The 18,422-nt window shown below is 41.6% G+C and overlaps 1 protein-coding gene across 3 annotated transcripts in view; it reads right to left on the bottom strand.

Annotated features, from left to right (window-relative positions):
• The window catches only part of LOC136631378 (ly6/PLAUR domain-containing protein 5-like), a 28,106-nt gene extending 11,170 nt beyond the window's left edge, over positions 1-16,936 (bottom strand). Inside the window, exons 1-5 of one of the 3 annotated variants that reach the window (XM_066605653.1) lie at positions 16,673-16,936; positions 12,593-12,745; positions 10,706-10,815; positions 9,023-9,145; positions 7,300-7,464 (exon numbers count right to left, since the gene is read on the bottom strand). In XM_066605653.1, the coding sequence (XP_066461750.1) occupies positions 7,300-7,464; positions 9,023-9,145; positions 10,706-10,763 (346 nt within the window). In that variant the 5' untranslated portion in view covers positions 10,764-10,815; positions 12,593-12,745; positions 16,673-16,936. The remainder of the gene's footprint in view (positions 1-7,299; positions 7,465-9,022; positions 9,146-10,705; positions 10,816-12,592; positions 12,746-16,672) is intronic. The other 2 variants (XM_066605654.1, XM_066605655.1) reach the window with 2 other exon arrangements.
• Positions 16,937-18,422: the final 1,486 nt, after the last annotated feature.

Below are 18,422 nucleotides of genomic sequence, written 5' to 3'. Positions count from 1 at the left end.
TTTTCTTTTAGACAGCTTTCATAAGAGTCTGGTATATGTTCAGAGTTATACCTCTCGTCCCTCGCTTCCCACTCTGCCTGTGTTAAAGTCAATGTTCATTGAGTCAGTAAGATCAGGATGAACATATCTATAGGAGCCTTCCAGAAAAAATGGTGGAGTAGATTTTGAATTTGTGGGCTGGCAAGTTAAATACATAAAATAAATAGGTCCAAGTGGGTAAGAAACCAACTGTTTGGATGTGAGGAGAGTACAACATACAGAGGTCTTGTACTTAGCAGCTACCTCTAGGCCAGAGGTGCACAACATGCAGCTTAGAGGCCACATGTGGCCCACAATGCCATTCTGTGCGGCCCCAATCATCTGGACACAGAAATATCTATGTCTGGCTGCTCACGTGTAGTTTCCATGTCAGGGTGAAAATGAGTTGCATAGAGCAGGACAACAGGAAAAGTCAAGTACTAAGGGTGCCCTGTGTAGACATGCCAAGACCCACTATATATTAGGACAAGTACTAAGGGTGCACTGTGTAGCCATTTCTGGGTACCCTATATATTAGGACAATTACCAAGGATGCACTGTGTAACCATGTCTAGGTCCCCTATATATTAGGACAAGTACTAAGGGTGCACTGTGTAGCCATGTCTGGGTCCTCTATATATTCAGACAAGTATTCAAAAGATATAGAAAAGCTTGCACAGTGGGCCGCAACTAACAGAATGGTATTTAACAAGGAGAAATGCAAAGTCCTACATCTGGGCAAGAAAAATGAAAAAAGCACATACAGAATGGGAGGAATTGAGCTAAGCAGAAGCACATGTGAAAAAGACTTGGGTATACTAATAGATCATAGACTGAACATGAGTCAATAATGTGATGCAGCAGCCAAAAAGGCAAACACAATGGATGTATTAAGAGAAGCATAGAATCTAGATCATGTGAGGTCATTATCCCCCTCTACTCTTCCTTAGTCAGACCTCATCTGGAATACTGTTTCCAGTTCTGGGCACCCCACTTTAAAAAAGACATAGACAAACTGGAGCAAGTTCAAAGAAGAGTTACCAAGATGGTGAGCGGTCTGCAAATCATGTCCTATGAAGAACGGTTAAAGGATCTGGGAATGTTTAGCTTGCAAAAAAGAAGGCTGAGAGGAGACTTAATAGCAGTTTACAAATATCTGAAGGGCTGTCACAGTGCAGAGGGATCAGCCCTATTCTCATTTGCACATGGAAAGACTAGAAGCAATGGGATGAAACAGAAAGGGAGGAGACAAAGATTAAATATTAGAAAAAACTTTCTGATGGTGAGGGTGATCAATGAGTGGAACAGGTTACCACAGGAGGTGGTAAGTTCTCCTTCAATAGAAGTGTTCAAACAAAGGCTGGACAAATATCTGTCTGGGATGATTTAGAGAATCCTGCACTGAGCAGGGGGTTGGACCCGATGATCGTGGAGGTCCCTTCCAACTCTACCATTCTATGATTCTATGATTCTAATTACTAAGAGTGCACTGTGTAGTCATGTCTGGGTCCACATATATTAGAACAAGAACTAAGGGTGCCCTGTGTAGTTATGTCTGAGTACCCCATATATTAGGACATCTACTAAGGGTGCACTGTGTAGTCATGTCTGAGTACCCCATATATTAGGACATCTACTAAGGGTGCACTGTGTAGCCATGTCTTGGTTCCCTATATATAAGGACAAGTACTAGGGGTACACTGTGTAGCCATGTCTAGGTCCGCTATACATTGGGAGAATAAAGTCTCTTGACCTGTCTGGGGTGTATATATGTTAGAGACATTGTATATACATGCAGTTCTCTCCATTGTGGTTTATAGGACTTCTGAAATGCTAGGCCGTTACCTCGACATCCACGATCTACAATGGAGAGAGCCACATGCATTGTCGTTTCCTCTCTAGCGTGCTGATTGGGAAAAGGTGACCCCATTCTCCCAATAGGTGGAAGTCCTGAAAGTGAACTACTACCTATTGGGACGTTGCTAAAACGCTCGTCTAAGAGGCCCAATTGAAATGAATGGAGGTTTAGTGCAGCCTTTTTAGTGGGCAGTAAAAACTCCAGCTAAACGCTGTAAAAAACCACCTGTGTGAGAGAGGCCTTAGGTTATACAACAAATGTCTCAGATAGGAATACCCTTGGAAGTGGTTCAGTATGCCAAGATGGCTCTCAGACCAGAAAAAGTTTTGCTATATAAGTCTCTGTAAGGTCTCTTTTACACAAGTGTTTTATTGCGAATATTTTGCCGCAATAAAACGCTGGCCAAAAATCGCGACCATCTGAAGCATTGGATTCCAATGCATCTATTCAGATAGGCCATTTTCACGCGTGTAAAATCAGCCGTCCAGAAAAGATCCATCTGGCCACTTTTACACGCGTTCAGAAAAGATACGGGTAGGACTCGAACTATCTTTTTGCTAGAATACATAGTCATTTCTCATAGACTCTTATGGGAGCCTATAAGACCTGTCAGAAAAGGGGAAGGGGATGTAGGTGGGAGAGAGTTTAACAGTGGCTTGCATTGCTAAAGTCCCCTCCTCCCCTTGCTGGCAGCTTCCATAGGCTAGAGAGAGAGAGGAGGGAAATTAGCATGGCAAGCGCTGCTAAAGTCCCTCCCCCTCCCTTTGCCAGCAGCTCCCATAGGCTTTCATGGGAGTTCCTATTGCCGCGATCAGCCCAGCTGTCTGAATGGGTGTTAAAACAGGAGATTAAGTCGCAACTCGGTCTCAACCTTCTCTCGTTCATGCGATTTACGGTCATGATATGGGCGACCAAAAAGCGCAATGCTCATGTGAAAGAGCCCTTATACCGTGTAGGATTACTATGCAGTGCCTAGAAGGGTAATCATGTTGCCTGGTGTAATTGATCCTCGGTTCTGCCATAGCTCATGTGTGTGTTATATCCTTATAGCAAAATACTTTTTAACGTGGGTGTCGTAAGATCATCATTAACCCTTTCCAATCCACTGTCTGACCTTTGAAGCCATAATGATTTAAGGCTGTACAGCTCCAATGTTGGAAGACATCCGTCGGTGTTCTCTTACTGTATATTGCCAGCCTCTCTGCTGTCGGAGCCTATCCAACGTGTCACCTCATGCAGTACTGGCTTTAGCCAGCATATAGCGCCGTTGAATACCGGCAGAAAAAGAGTAAGGCCTTTAGAAAAACCAGGATACAAATTGGATTGGAAAGGGTTAATCTGCTATCTGAGCAGTGCCAGATAGGCCTGTAAATGATGTGACTTACTGGGGAAATTGGCTGGGAGGAGCACAGAATGACTTGTCTTTGTAAATAGCTTCTATTTGTCAGCTGGGAGTCACCTGCACATGAGCCTTCTGAGAATGTTTTAATAAAGACACTTCACAAGACAAGACATGAAAGATCACAGTGTGCATTTCATGCAGAATATACCGCACGTATGTTCAAAATACACATATGCGGCTTGTAGTCACATGTACAATCCTGGGTGTTAATGAGATTTCCATAAATATTCAAACCTAACTAGACCTGTCACTAGAACCAGTGTATAGTAAAAGTGCATTCACATTGCTTAAAATAAAAGTCTATTTTTTAACCCTTTCCAATCCACTGTCTGATTTCTGAAGACATTCTGATTGAAGGCTGTACAGCTCCGATGTCGAAAGACGTCCGGCAGGGTATTCTTACTGTATATTACTGGCTGTTCTGTTGTCGGGAGCCTCTCCAGCATGTCCCATACAGCAGTACTGGCTCTAGCCAGCAGATGGCGCCATTGTATAATGACAGAAAGAGAAAGCCCCCAAGGAAACCTTGAATCCAAAATTGGATTGCAAAGGGTTAATCTCAAAGTTTTGAGCAGACAAATGTCTTGAAATCTTTAGTGTGATCTGAGCTCTGCTTTTCTAATAAAGAGCACCAAATTATGTGCATAAACATAGTTAATTCATAAAATTCTAGCATATGCAGTGACCACTGGAGGGAGCTTAAAGCAGAGTGTATGATTGTTGTGTTCAATGCAAAAATCATATGCGATAAGCTCCTAAGCTCCCTCTACTGGTGGCTGATGGCAATAAAGATGTAAACATTTTGCTAAGCAGGGGATTTGGAGTTCGGTATCAGAAAAATAGAGCTTTAGCCTCTATGAATATATAGTTAGAAAATCATTAGCATTCTCTTTCTAACCTATTCAGATAAAGAAAAGGCATTCAGAAGCTTGACATTTAGGTTACTATTTGACTATAGCCCTGGAGATAAAGTGACTATGGTAAGAAAGAAGAGAGAAATGGAAGTTTAAACACTGGTTAGTTACAGAGTTAGCAGGCAAAGTCAGCTTGAGAGCAATATGTATTATACTTATTCAATGATTTCTTAATATATACCGATAAGCCATAACATTAGTCACGTGTCTGTAAGGGAGTGGCTGTTGCTGCCACCTTGAACCACATCCCTTGCATCGAACCTGTGTGGACTGACCTGTATTACTGTAATAGGCCTGCAGTGGTCATAATGATACAATTTGGACTGTTCATGTTAACCCCTTCTCTCCCCAGGATGTAAACTGACATCCTGGGTGGGAAGCAGTTCCCGCAATTGGACGTAAGTTATGTCATAGGAATGGCCCATGTTCAGACGCCGAATTGGTGCCCTCTGCAGCAGGAGCCGGCTGTGACTGACACCAGCCTCCCGCTCTCACTCATCCCTGCTGTTAACCCCTTACATGGCGCGATCAATGTTGATTACAACATCTAAACAGTTCCCAGAAGAATGGATCTGTGATGTCATTGGTCCTCCACCATGTAATTGTAGAGGGCCAATGGGTAGCCATGGTAAGTGGACGCCAGACAATGACGTCCAGGTCTGCCATAGCCTATGATCGATATTATTAGCGATAATATATTGAAGCACAGAAGTACTACAATGTATTATCATAGGTTCACAGGTTCACTCTCCCTACAGGGACATATACCATAAAATGTAAATTAAAAAAATATAAAAATGGTAAAAAAAAACACTCATAAAAAAGTAATTAGGAAAAAACCTTATAGACGTACTTTCCCCTCTTAGTTAAATTTTTTTAATATAAATAGCCTACATCTTTGGTATCATCACATTAATAACGACCTGTACAATAAATTGAGCACACTTTTTATCCTGCACAGTAAACGCTGTAAAAAAAAGGAAAACAACAAGGCAAAAATGCTTTTTTTTTTTTTAAATTTATTCTGTCTTTCAAAAAGGGATGGGGCGGAGCTAAGTTCTGCCTCCGCCCCGCCCCCTCCCATTGCAAATAGTGGCAAGGGGCGGAGAGAGGGCAGAGAGGTGGCCGGAGCTCAATGCACTGCTTCCGGCTTGCCTCCTCCCCCTGCAGAGAGAGACAGTGTATATCGGCCAGGCGCGAAAACCCGGCCGATATACGCAAGTCGGAATAAGCCCTTATGCTGTATGATTTTTTTTTAAAAATGGGTAGAACTGATATGTTTTTTCTCCCTGCCCTACAAAAAAAAATAATAAAAGTTATACAATATATTATACATACCCAAAAAATATAACCAATAAAAATTACAGCTTGCCATGCAAAAAACAAGCCCTCATATGGCAATGTCGAAAGAAAAAGTTATAGCGTTTGAAATGTGGATATGAAATTCCCCCCAAAAATGTTGTATCCCAAGCTCTATAATAGGCCATTGTCACTAAGGGGTTAAGTATACTTTTATACTGTTTACCATGCTAATGCTTACCATGTTTCCTTGCAGCTGTTGTGGTGTTTAAACAGTTAACTGCTGGTTACATTATTGGGCAATTAATTATTCTGGTCATAAGTGCAGACGCTGTGTGTACTGCCGCCTGGGCTGCGTCAATGGCAGAGTGCGAGATTATAATGGGGAAGTTCTCGACGGCTACCTGGAAGTCTGCACTGTGGGTCACTTAAGCCCAGAGCAGTTGCTGGGTGGACCAGAATTTATTGGGCCTAAACTGTTGCCCTGATTGAGTTCTGTTCAAGTGAGTGGCCTGTGAAGTAACAGAGACTGTAACCATAAAGCGGAGTGCCCTGCAAACAGACTTTTCATTGTTCTCCACAACTACTCAGTTAAATGCCTATTCAGAGCCTGTAACCACCAAGTCCTGCACCCACCTTGTTAAGGCTCTGCATCCATTAGGCCGGTTTCACACGGGCGACAAAATCGCGTGATTTTCTCACGATGTGACAGTGCTACAAATCGCATGTATGTGAAGCCCATGCTTTCCAATGGGTTCCTTCCCAATAGTGATGTTTTGTAGCCCATGTGTCCCTAGTGAGCCTTCCTTTGTGCTACATCGCCTGAAAACTTGGTTTTCGTGGGGCGCCATGCAACCTTTACAGTAGGAAGTCCTACTGTAAAAGCCCTAAAATAAGCCATAGCTGCAAAAAAAAAACATTACCTAACAGGCGCTGTCAGCTCTGTGGTACGTCTCCCCTGAAGCTTCGGCAGATTTGCTGGCAGTTCTTCACCGGCGCTTCCTGGTTTGGCGCTTAAAAACCAATCACAGTGAGCGCTTCCTGAAGACGGGGATTTTGAGCCCCTGACCAGGAAGCGCTATGGGAAGACCACAACCAAGTGTGTTGAGGACCTGCGAAGACCTGTTAGGTGATGTGTTGTAGGTTTTTTTATATGCAGCCGGGTCTTGTTTTTGGGGCTTACATTTCAGGCACCCCTACACACACACACACCGAATAATCCCAGCAAAAGAGCGCTACAAAATCGCGATATCGCACAGAACAGAGATGCAATATCACAGTTTTTTTCTCGAGGCGATATGGCTTTCGTCCATGTGAAAGAGGCCTAAAGCTTATACCCATTGTGCCTGTAACATATATATTTTGTCCTTCATATGGAGTTAAGTTTTTATATAGTTGGTTGCTGGCGTCTGCCTCCACTACTTTGCCATCCTAGAGTGGCGCCCAAGGGCATAGGTCAAGGGCCATTACTGACAGAACTGACCTTTTTACAAGTCTAATATTGTGCAGTAATCCCTTGTGCCCTCAAAATAGCTCTAACCCCTCAAGGCATGGACTCAGCAAGACCTCCGTTAGAGGTTCCATTGTAATGAGATAATCAATATTAATCACTTCACTTGGTTTAATGTTATGGCTGATCCGTGTATACACATGGTATAGACAAAATATATTTTAAATAATTAGGACAGGTTACTGTATACAGGCATAGGTGTGCAGTAAGGGGCTTACATATTTAGCCCCCCTGAATATACAGAGGACTTTTCTCTTAGCATTTCATACTGCTCCCTAGACACATCCATGATAATTACCTGGTAATTCTTTGCTTGGATTGATGACATCTTTATTGCACATTTCACTGCTACAAGAACGCCATGTAGAAAAAATCTGTATGCCATGAGCGGTTGGAAAAGAAAAGGAGATTTTTGGGGAACCGCTCCCACATCCCTTCACTATTTTGCTCATCTCCTTGTTTCCTGATGATGGATACACAAGAGAAACAAAGATATCAAATGAGATTTGATACAAATTGCTGACATTGTACTTTACTCCTGACGATCCCTAATCTACCGAATCTACATTGCTGTCAAACCTCGTCGGACATGCGCAGTGCAGATTTTTAAAACATGTGAATGCTCTATTTGTTTGAATGTGTGAGGAATGTCGTGGATCGTCCGTGACGATTGCAGATTCCGCAATTCCCACTCGCTCATGTGGGACCAGTCATAGTAATGGAACAATAATGTAATAAAACTACATACGAGTGCGTTCACACGTTGCAAAAATGTTGTGGAGAAACTGCAGCGGAAATGTTTACTATTAAAGTGAAAGGGGTTAAAGCAAATCCTGTTCACATGTAGAGGAAAAATACAGCTGTGGATTCTCTTCTGTAACTGTACTGTGAACCATAGCCCGCGGTTTAGCTATATTTCTGCAACATGTGAACCCACCCAAAAGCTAGTTTTATATGATGTATTTCTTTAGGGTAAACAGTGCAATGTGGTGGGATCCGAGGGCTTTAGGTTACATTTCTGCCTAAATCATATATAATGGACTTTGAGATATGCACTGAGCCAAGCTGAGTTTTTTCTTTAACATAGCCTATCATGATGTGAAAAAGCAAAATTGATGCAAACCCAAAAAGAGTTAGGCCGGCAGCACACGGGCGGGTTGGATTCTGCATGCGGAAGGCAGCATCTGCGCGTACCTGCTCTGTCTTCATCTTTTCTGTACTGTGTATAGACCCGGCGGCTCGCCGTCGCACATGCACAGTACAGATTTTTTTTCAATGATCATTGCGGACGATCCGTGGGTCGGAGCCTGCATGAAAATTGAGCATACTGCAATTTTTCCTCTGCGAGCGGAAATCAAAATTGTGTTGCGAAAATTTGTAGGAAGCAGCGAATCTCCATTGGAAGTAATGGGCGGTATTTGCAGCGGATTCGTGGTGCGGATGCCAACCGCAGATTCTGCAATACATATCTGCCATGTGCAGACGGCCTTAAACAGCATATGCTACATCTGTATTGTCAATTGTAGTCTAGTCCCTTATGCGATCAAAGTTTGGAAGAATCTTGAAAGTTTGGACCTACCTACTAAACAATGTTGCTTTTTAGAGAACATGTATATTTTAAAAACTACTGTATTGTAGCCTTACCAAGAGAAGATCATTGGAGTACGACTATGGTTATGGTTATGGGTAGGGGTCATATCTACAGTATAAGAACTAAATTTATGGGACCATATATAACAATGATAAAGCCTAGATGGGTCCAGACCTGACTTATAATCCAGAACCAGGGCTGACCAAATCAATCCAACCAATTTAAGAATATAACTTTTCGTGTCCTCCTTTTATTCTTAGTTTATATCAAGTGGAAAGAGTTTGAAAATCTGTTTTAAAGAACCATAAAAAAATTTAATTAGCTTTGCTAATCAGCTATCAAGCCAGGTGGATTGTTCTGTCTGCTCTTGGTTTTGCATAATTCATGTTTTTTCATAAATTGTCTTGCCCAAAATGTGAAATATTTTTACCTATATCTACAGAGAATAAAACTGCTGAACATATATTTTCATCGTCTTTACAGGTTACGTTTTTTGAGTCCATGCATTCCACCTCTGGTTCATTGCAGCTCAAACAATCCAAACAAAGGCCTCCTGTAATACAAATAATATACAATTATATAGATTATCTATATGCAGGAGTAAACACAGAACGCTTCTGTGCGAGAACAAAATATGGTGCCTTGCTCTCCAGTAGCTCATCATAAAGTATCCCTTTATGTCTCTCTAACAATCAACCAATATTTCTGAATGATAATAAGTCATTTAGGAGAAAACAGGAGCATATCATTTTGACACATCTGAAATTCTGTAGAAATCTCTCTAAAATCAATCAGCAAAACAACTTAAACGGAGAAAACCAGATTGTTCCCAATAACACCTGTAAAGTTACTAATAATATACAATGGGGTGTTTATAGCTAAAAATGTTCCAAATTCCTATCTGAAAATGAAAAACCACTAACTATTATAGCATTATTATTATTATTATGTGTCTATTAGAAACTTAAAAACATATATTTTACCTGTGGCTCACCATCAGGGCCACAGGCTTTATCTGTTTGTTATTTTACTCTATGTTTGGCACACTAGGTAGCCTTATCTTGGGGGCCTATTGTTTGAGCAGAAAAATTTGTTGAAGCCTATTTTTGGCTGCCTGCTTGAATATTAGATTGGTTGTCTGAACTTTTGATAGGAGTCTAGCATTTCTACATTAGTGTTGCTGACATTGCAACACTTTTAGGAGGATAGGTATGCAGCTTTAAATACAGGATCCTCTTTAGCTGACCTATCTGAACATGCACCTGACTTTCTATTAATGTCAGTGCATATGACTAGAAATTCTACATTAGTGCTGCTAACATTGCAACACTTGTAGGAGGATAGGTATACAGCGCTAAATACAGGATCCTTATAGCTGACATATCTAAACACGCATCTGACTTGTGACTACTGTCAGTGCATAAGTTCTTTATCCGAGTCCTCCTTCCTTCTTTACCAACGTAGCCACTATACCATCGTACCCTGCTGGCTTTTTGTCTAACGGTGTCTGGTATATATATATATACATGTTGGCGACATCTTCGCAGACAACCCACTTTCTTGCCAATTTAATCCTACTGATTATATATCCTAAAAGAGGAAGATAGCTTAGTCAATTAAATGATTGACGCTATTAATCCCACTAAAGATTTTTTGGTCAAATATACATCTGTGGCTCCTGATGAACCGCTCTAAAGCGAGCGGAGAAACGCGTTGAGCCGTATTTCTCTGTGACTTCACCAGTCATTCAGAGCCGTAGTTCTCTGCGACCTCTACATACGACTGTCACCAGTCATTCAGTGCAGGAACTCTGTATATGCACTAAAGTTATCCACTTATACTGACCATGCTATTGTGACCATTATCTACATTGGAGACATTGGATGCATAATTCAAACTTGCACCGAAATATATCTTCTCCTCTTTTTTGTGTTAATGTATGTTAGTACTGTTAGTCAGCCCGTATATGTTTTTAAGAGTTTCTAATAAACTATATTCTTTTAGTCTATACCTGTGAAGGGCTTTTAAGAAAAATTTACATATAGACTTCCCGTCTCTGTGATAAGTATTATTATGTGTCCTTGCGATTCTAGAAAAACAAAAAGAAAATTACCAGTCATGAGAAGGCAGCTGACAATGAAACCCAAGAATGGATTGATGTTTGATGCCATTGCTGGAACCCCAACTGCGGAGAACGTTTTGATAGATACCAGGAGATGGTTCCTACAAGAGAGAAAAAATAACGAAGCAGGTTCTCCAAGAGTCTTATCAGAATGATGTCCTTGGTTCAGAAGCTACGCCCAAGTTATGGTGCGTGTACGTTCAGCTCTTTCTACTGGATGAGTCTTTCTGGGTGAAATGTATTATTTGTCACTGGATATTTTATTGTGTCAAACATTAACGCGTATAGAGTCACATGTGAGATATGGAAGATGGTAAAAACATGTTGCGAGGTAAAACATTCATATTTTACTGGTCAGAGTGGTCAGGGTGGCTTACTGGACTTTGAATAATACAAAGGAGAAAAGTTTTAGTAGCTGTTAAGTTCATATTAGGAAAATCATAAACATAAGTATACTATTCTATTTAGACCTCATACATCTAAAGAATGGATATACTGTAACTAAACTCTACAAACATTTAAAGAGGTCACTGTAAGTGGGGGTCCATGGTTTTTATGGCAAATGTTATACACACACATGTTGTATTTGGTTTCTATCCTTTACGGTTTTTGTCGGCTATATACTACTTTACTGTGTTTCTTTAAAGAGGACGAGGGTTTGGGGAGCGGCCAGACTTTGGGAACACAATCCACTACCAGAAATTGGAAGTTGAGCAGAGTAGGCAGGAGCTCTAAGGTGTGAAGGTGTTGTACACAGGCTAACTCCACCATGCAGAGTGGATGCATGCTGCTATGCCTAATGGTCAAGAAGGCAGCAAGTGGTTTATAGTTGGCTCTATAGGCCCAGTTGGAAGTTCCCACTCCAGCATGAAGTCCAGGGTCTGCCATTTCATCAATTCCTCCCATCACAGTAGTCTGCAGAACCATGGCCTTCAAACACAGTGGTAGGCCTAATCAGCTAACGGACTATCATTACCCGGAACCCAGGTTTTGGTTAAGGACTTCTCCACAACTTTACCAAGCAGGATATTTATCCCAGCTGCAGGAAAATTGAGACTGATTTTGTGCAAACCGGTTTCCATAAACTACCAGTAAGTGTGGCCCGAAAAAAAAGACCTTTGCTGTTTTCTGGACTAAAGTGTGCATGCCTTTCCATAGTGCGAACCGGACTGCATCACCAGCCTCTCCCGGTGGATGGAGATAAACCCCAACCTTTCCCAAGGTCCATCCCAACATCACTACACTGTGAGATGCAGGTGTATAGCTATTGGGGGCGTAAAGGCAGCAGTTGCCCTGATGCCTGGGGGGACCTAAAAGTCTCTCTGCCCCATAAGAAGACACCAGTATTATAAATGGCACATAGGTGGAGGCCCTGTTTCAGAATTTGCATTGGGGCCCAGGAGCTTCAATATAAACTTCTGTGGAGATAATTTATGTATCACACCTCCTCATGCCAGATCTAGAAAGCACAACACTTCTCAGCACTTCTACTGTCCTATTATACAGAGTTTAGGCCAGTTCCCCTTATCTATGGAGTGCGTATCTAATAAACAACATAAGATGAAATTTATGGGGGCTTGTGCGAAAAAGAACTCAAGCAGTCTTCCATAGTAACCATTGGGGCGAGATGTCTTCATATGTCAACCTGCCTTTGGGCTTCTAAACTAGATTTCATAACTGTAGTATTTGGAGAACATGGACAAATAATTCCTGTTTTTGGTTTAGTTATTCATGATCAAATTGTGGTCAAATTTTGGACATCAAAGCTGAGAAACAAGAGTGAAGCATGCGTCAATAAAGCTAGGGAACATACTCAATAATGGACAGAGCTCAGAACTGACTGTATATTTGATCCGCATACCGTTCTTCCACTTTTACCTGGTTTTGTGTTTTATTAGCAGAACTGTGACATAAAGACAGTAACCAAGAGCCAACTTCCTCAATCATTTTACGCACAGTAGCTCTTGCCACTCCTTATCTTCTGAAATTTCACCACCGCAGGAGAGTTTATAAGTAATTCGTCATCAGGGTCTGCAAGGTGAGAAACAGCATTTTATTGTATTTTTTGTTATCTGATCAGAGGGAGTTCACCAAAAACCTATCAGACCATTTGCCAAACTATTTTATTCAGGGAGCCACAATAATGAGTGCATCAAAGGGTCCTATATTCCTGTTGGCTGACACCAACTGCCCAGGAATTACTGCATAAAACCAAAAAGATAAGGTACCTATTATTTTACAAGCTTCATTTAGGATTCCCTTCGCCTCCCTACAGACTTACTAATTATGTCACAGGCCTGAAAGGGTGCATAATATAATTTTATCCTCTGCCACAGGGAAGGGAGATTATGATATTCATGTTGTAACATCCAAAAAAATGAAAAACATTCACTTTTGATTGCTAACCAAATTTGTATAATGAGAAACAAGACTGAAAATAAAAGACATAGGATAAAGCCCAAGAGATTCTGACCACTTAAAGGGGTTGTGCTAAAATAGAAATTTGTTAGTGAACAGCATTCTCATTGGTGGTGCTATGACTGCTAGTACCACCATCAATCCCAAAAACAGAGGTCCTAAAGCTCCTTCTAGGAATGGATCGCCAGTTGTGCATGCATGCTGCTGCTCCATTAATTTCAATGGAAGCGTTGCAGATAGGCAAATTCAAGCACTTGGTTACCTCCAGCGCTTCCTTTGAAATCAATAAAGTGGCAGTGCACCTATGCAACTGTCAGATGATTCTTGCCGGAACCTTTGGGTCACTTTTTCTGGATATTGGCGGGAATCCCAGCAGTCCGACTCCCACTGATCAGATAGTTGTCCACATATGGTCAAGCCATCATTGGTCCAGCAACATTGTCCTCTATAAAAGATGTATTGACAGGCTTTTCTCTGTTTCTGACTGGTCTTCTGAAGAATTCAAAGCTTTCAACAAGTACTTGGACAATACTCATTGGAGACTTTCATTCTTACGGAAAGATTCAGAAGTTTCTATAGAATACCAGGATCTTGTACTCATATCAGGCAGAAAGCTAGTATCAAAATGTATAGTATTTCATGCCAGAAGACAGTAACAGCCTTCTAGTTTATAAAAGCTCCAACTCCCCAAAATGGAAATTAAACATTTTGCACTCCCAGAGCAGGCTAAGGGGGAAGGTTTAGCCTAAAATGAAAGAGAACAACTTTCCAGACAGCTAAAAAAGTATCTTTCTCTGAAACTTCCAGCAATAGAGAGAATGGGAATCCTTGCAGTGATCATCCCCAATATAGCTGCAATTTCATTAAAGCTTACAAGTTCACATACTACTATCGTGGCAGTATTAGATGAACATTAAAACATTTTTCTCAGTGAATCATACCTCTCCAAGACACTTCCAACAAGATCCAATATTATTTACAAGAAAGCTCAAAGTCTGAAAGCTGCATTAGATTCAAGGAAAATCAAAGCATTCAACAAAAAACTATTTGACATTCTCCAGCTGTTACCCAGTGGCAGTTTCAAATGCTGCTACAGACAATGTAGATGCTGTGGCATGAACAACAGAAATAAATTTTTTATGATTAATCTGACTTGGGAACTTTTTCCTGTAAAATCCCTCCCAATAGGGGTTTTATGGGACTATATTATCAGCAGGGGTGCCCCTCTTCAAATCCCTGCCGATCAGCTGAGTGAAGTGGCTGTGGCGCTCAGGTGAGCTCTGCAACCTCTTCTTAGGCATGTGATGTCACATTCATCAGTCTCATGGCCTGAGAGCAGCTTAGTCCCATTCAAGTGAATGGAATTGAGCAGCAGTACCAGAATATAGCAGTACATAGAATATACGGTGCTGTGCCTTGTATGGACTGAAGTTACAGCGCTGCTCACTTGAGCGATGCTGTCACATCAATTGTATGATCCATAGGGATTCCAAACGGTGGAACCCCGCTGGTCAACTGTGGATGATCTATCCTGTGGTTAGGACGTCACTAGTGTAGTCCCAGAAAGCCCCTTTAATTGCACCTCAAATTTTGTTATACATCTTCAATATTCATGTGAGTTACAATATATAGGGAAAACTGTATAATATCTACAATGTAGAACAAACAAACACAAAAGGAAGGTCACTAGTTGTTTTATTAAATATAGTGTATGCAGACACACTGCTATCCTACATGATTGTGATTGTTATCGCTTGTTGGTAAATAAAATAAAGGTCTGCGACTGCGACAAATACGTTTGCATACTAAAAAAATGGGTTAGATCTTTTAACTTAACCTATTTACTCCTAGTTAATGATGAGCGAGCATACTCGCTAAGGGCAATTGCTCGATCGAACATTGCCCTTAGCGAGTACCTGACCGCTCAGGAGCAAAGATTCGGCTACCGGCGGCGGGCGGGGAGGAACGGAGGGGAGATCTCTCTCTCCCTCTCTCCCCGCCCCCCCCCCGCTTCCCCCTGCTGACTGCCGCAACTCACCTGTCAGCCGTGCCGGCACCTGAACCTTCTCTGCTGAGCGGGGAGATACTAGCTAAGGACAATGGTCGATCGAGCAATTGTCCTTAGTGAATATGCTCGCTCATCTCTACTCCTAGTGCAGAGGTACACATCGCATATACAACTTATAGATGGGCCCTTCACACATATAAATTCACAAATTCTCCTTGTCTCAGACAACTTTAAAAATCACTGTACACAAACCATCTTTCAATTCAACGTCCTCATAACCTTCAGCACACACTTGCTTTCATTCACTTATCCACTTTTTTCCTTCACAATCTGTTAACAAGCTTCCACATTCACTTTCTCAAACTTGCTTCTCTTTTAAATTTCCTTTATTTCTCTACACTTCCACATTCTGTATCAATCCACCTATACAACATACTACAGTCCATCTGATTCATGCCTTGCCCAACAGGCACTGGTCCATAACATTTCTGTTACTGTATCCCATATCTGTTTCAAAATGTGCTGTATATGATCCTTCTCAGGGCTGCATATACTATATAGATATCTGAGGCAGCTGGCCAGTTAAAGAGGAGACCTGCACAGGGCTCTCCCTCTTTCTACATGCCTCTCAATTTTGAAGGAGCAGGCAAGGCTAATGGTGTTTATGGGCAACATCCACCAGGATGGGGTCTTGACTGTGAGCCTCCATATACATTAACAGACAAAGAAATCACGAAAAGCGGCCATATACTTGTCAATGTGCTTATACAAAAGGGCAAGTAAAAGCACCACGTCCCTCAACATGCGGACAGCCAAACTGCTATATGGAGGAGCAATTGCACAGGTGCAAGGTACCGATGAATAACCACTCATACACCTTCTTTATATTGAGGGGAGCAGCTGCTTAGTACTATTCTTGCACAAAAATGGCATATGCAGGGTGTCAGGCCACATAGTACATGTAGTGCAGCATGCGGGCTTACAACTTCTTAATGACACCATGTTTAAATCCAGTGGGCTGCCCTGAACACCAAAGGTGAACCACACTTGCAGTGGCACCCTGGGCTCCCTCAGTATTCAAAACAGCATGGCATGTAACTGATACATACTGATAAATACGAGGTATTGGTTACTATTTTGGCCAAAATACACAAGGTTACAAGCCCAAGTCAAGGGTTCTCACTTACTTGTGAGACCCTGCACTAACATCAATCAAAATCACAGTAAAAGGAAATATAGTGCAAATTATAAGATTATAAAAGTTATGATAGTACATAAATGTCCTATTGGCTGGTTTCATCAGAGTCGGGAGCCACTGAATCTTCAACTTGCAAAAAAAGGAAATGCAACTCACCTAATGGAGTATTGCAATAGCTAGGTGTTAAGTGCATTGGATAGTTTTTGTATCTACAAAGGCCAGATCAGTACAATTTCACAAGCACTCTGGTTCTTTAGACACTTGTGAAATATTCACCACAAATATGTTATTCATCTCAACGGACTATCTGTGTCATGATCCACAAACCTCTTACCAGATGCAATAGACCAATGCCTTGCTTCTTCCCCACTACTGACACCCCCACCGATCCTGAGAATTCCGGTCACATGTGCTTCTCTTCTTATTACTGCAGGGTCGTTTCTCCCATCCACATTGGCGTCAGACTGAATGGTCACACATGGTTGGCCGTGTGGAAGAATTATTTAAGAAGTACACCTAAATCAGTTAAAATTGATAGAAGAGTCACAAGTGACTTTGCCGTTAAACAAGAACTCAGTACAGAAACCTGAATCAAGCTAATGGCAATAGGGTTCTGAGATCCAGGCACCCGACACCACACTTTTATTGTCAATACATAGTAGGTGTGATCAACATACAGATATGGGAAGGATTATTCAAATGTCACATATACATGGTATAAAATTATATAGTTCTTGGCTACAAAATGAAGTTCCCAGCCATTCAATCTTGAATTTGGCGTAAACACCTTGGAATTCGCAGATGTCATATAAATGTCATATTAACTCCTCCACGGTCAGTGGCCTATTGCAACATCCTGATATTTCAACACTTTGGAAAGTACGTAAGTTTTGGGGTCTGCACATGGTTCATGTACAGGGCATTGTGTTCTTTTCTGAAGGCCTTAAAGGCATCCTCAGCCTGAACCAAGCTTTCATGAACCAAACTAATAAATTCATTCACAGCCGCAATTCCATTCATTTCAATGGGGCTGATGGAAATTGCTGAATGTTTCTGCTTGCTTATGTCAGGCAGTTCCATTAAAAGTGAATACAGCAGCACTGTGCATGGGTGAACGCCAATCCATTTGGTCTCCTCCTCACTGTGAGGATGCGGTAAGCTCGCAGCAAGGAGGAGGGAGGACATGGGACACCTGTTTTGGGTATCGGTGGGTGTTTCAGTGGGGAGACCCCACCAGTCATAAAGCTTTTCTCTATCCTCAGCAAAGGTGATAACTTAAGCTTTTGGGATAACCCCTTTAAGAGTCCAGTGGGCAATACTATCAGCTACATGTTGGAATTGATCAGAGACTTACTGAATGTAAACCACCCTGGTCTGTTCTTTCAGTCAACCAGCATTGAACACCCAGCAAAGAACTGAAACTGTACCTGAACCAATGAAGATTTATGTAATCTGCAAACCCCTTTCCTTAGCAGAGAAAGGTGGCGAATGGAGAATCTATGTCTCTATTGTAGGGGTTCAGGACATTATGCTATTAACTGCCCCAACAAGTTCCCAAAGACTATTGCCTTTAGTAGTGCTAAAACCATGGGCAAATCTGATGTTCCCAAACAGCCAAGCTTGGTGTCCCAGTCCATCCAATCAATAACTCAAGATAAAGATGAGATATGTCCCCCATCTTTTCACTTTGTCATTCCCATACAGGTCCTAATTGGGGACCAAAAATTACAATGCTCCGCTATGTTAGATTCTGGAGCTGAAGGAAACATCATGGACTTTAAATATTGTCTTGACAACAATATCTCAAGTAGGACCAAAACCATACCGATTGCTATGGAAACCGTGGATGGATCACCAGTCTTCGGGGCCTGTAACTCATGAGACAATCAAACCTGAAGTCATTATTATGGAATCTGATAACCATGAACAATTAGTTTTCATCTTATTTCTCCTCCCACGTTTCCAGTTATTCTAGGAATCCCTTAGTTTTCTACCTACAATCCTTCTATCAACTGGGACTTAAGGATCATTACCTTCTCCTTTCAGTACTGTAAAGAAAGGTGCCACTCTCGAACAAACCCAAG

The sequence above is a fragment of the Eleutherodactylus coqui genome, chromosome 6 (genome assembly GCF_035609145.1).
Source record: "Eleutherodactylus coqui strain aEleCoq1 chromosome 6, aEleCoq1.hap1, whole genome shotgun sequence".
Classification (NCBI taxonomy): domain Eukaryota; kingdom Metazoa; phylum Chordata; class Amphibia; order Anura; family Eleutherodactylidae; genus Eleutherodactylus; species Eleutherodactylus coqui.
The sequence above is the reverse complement of the archived record's forward strand: the minus strand, read 5'-3'. Positions and strand labels throughout refer to the sequence as shown.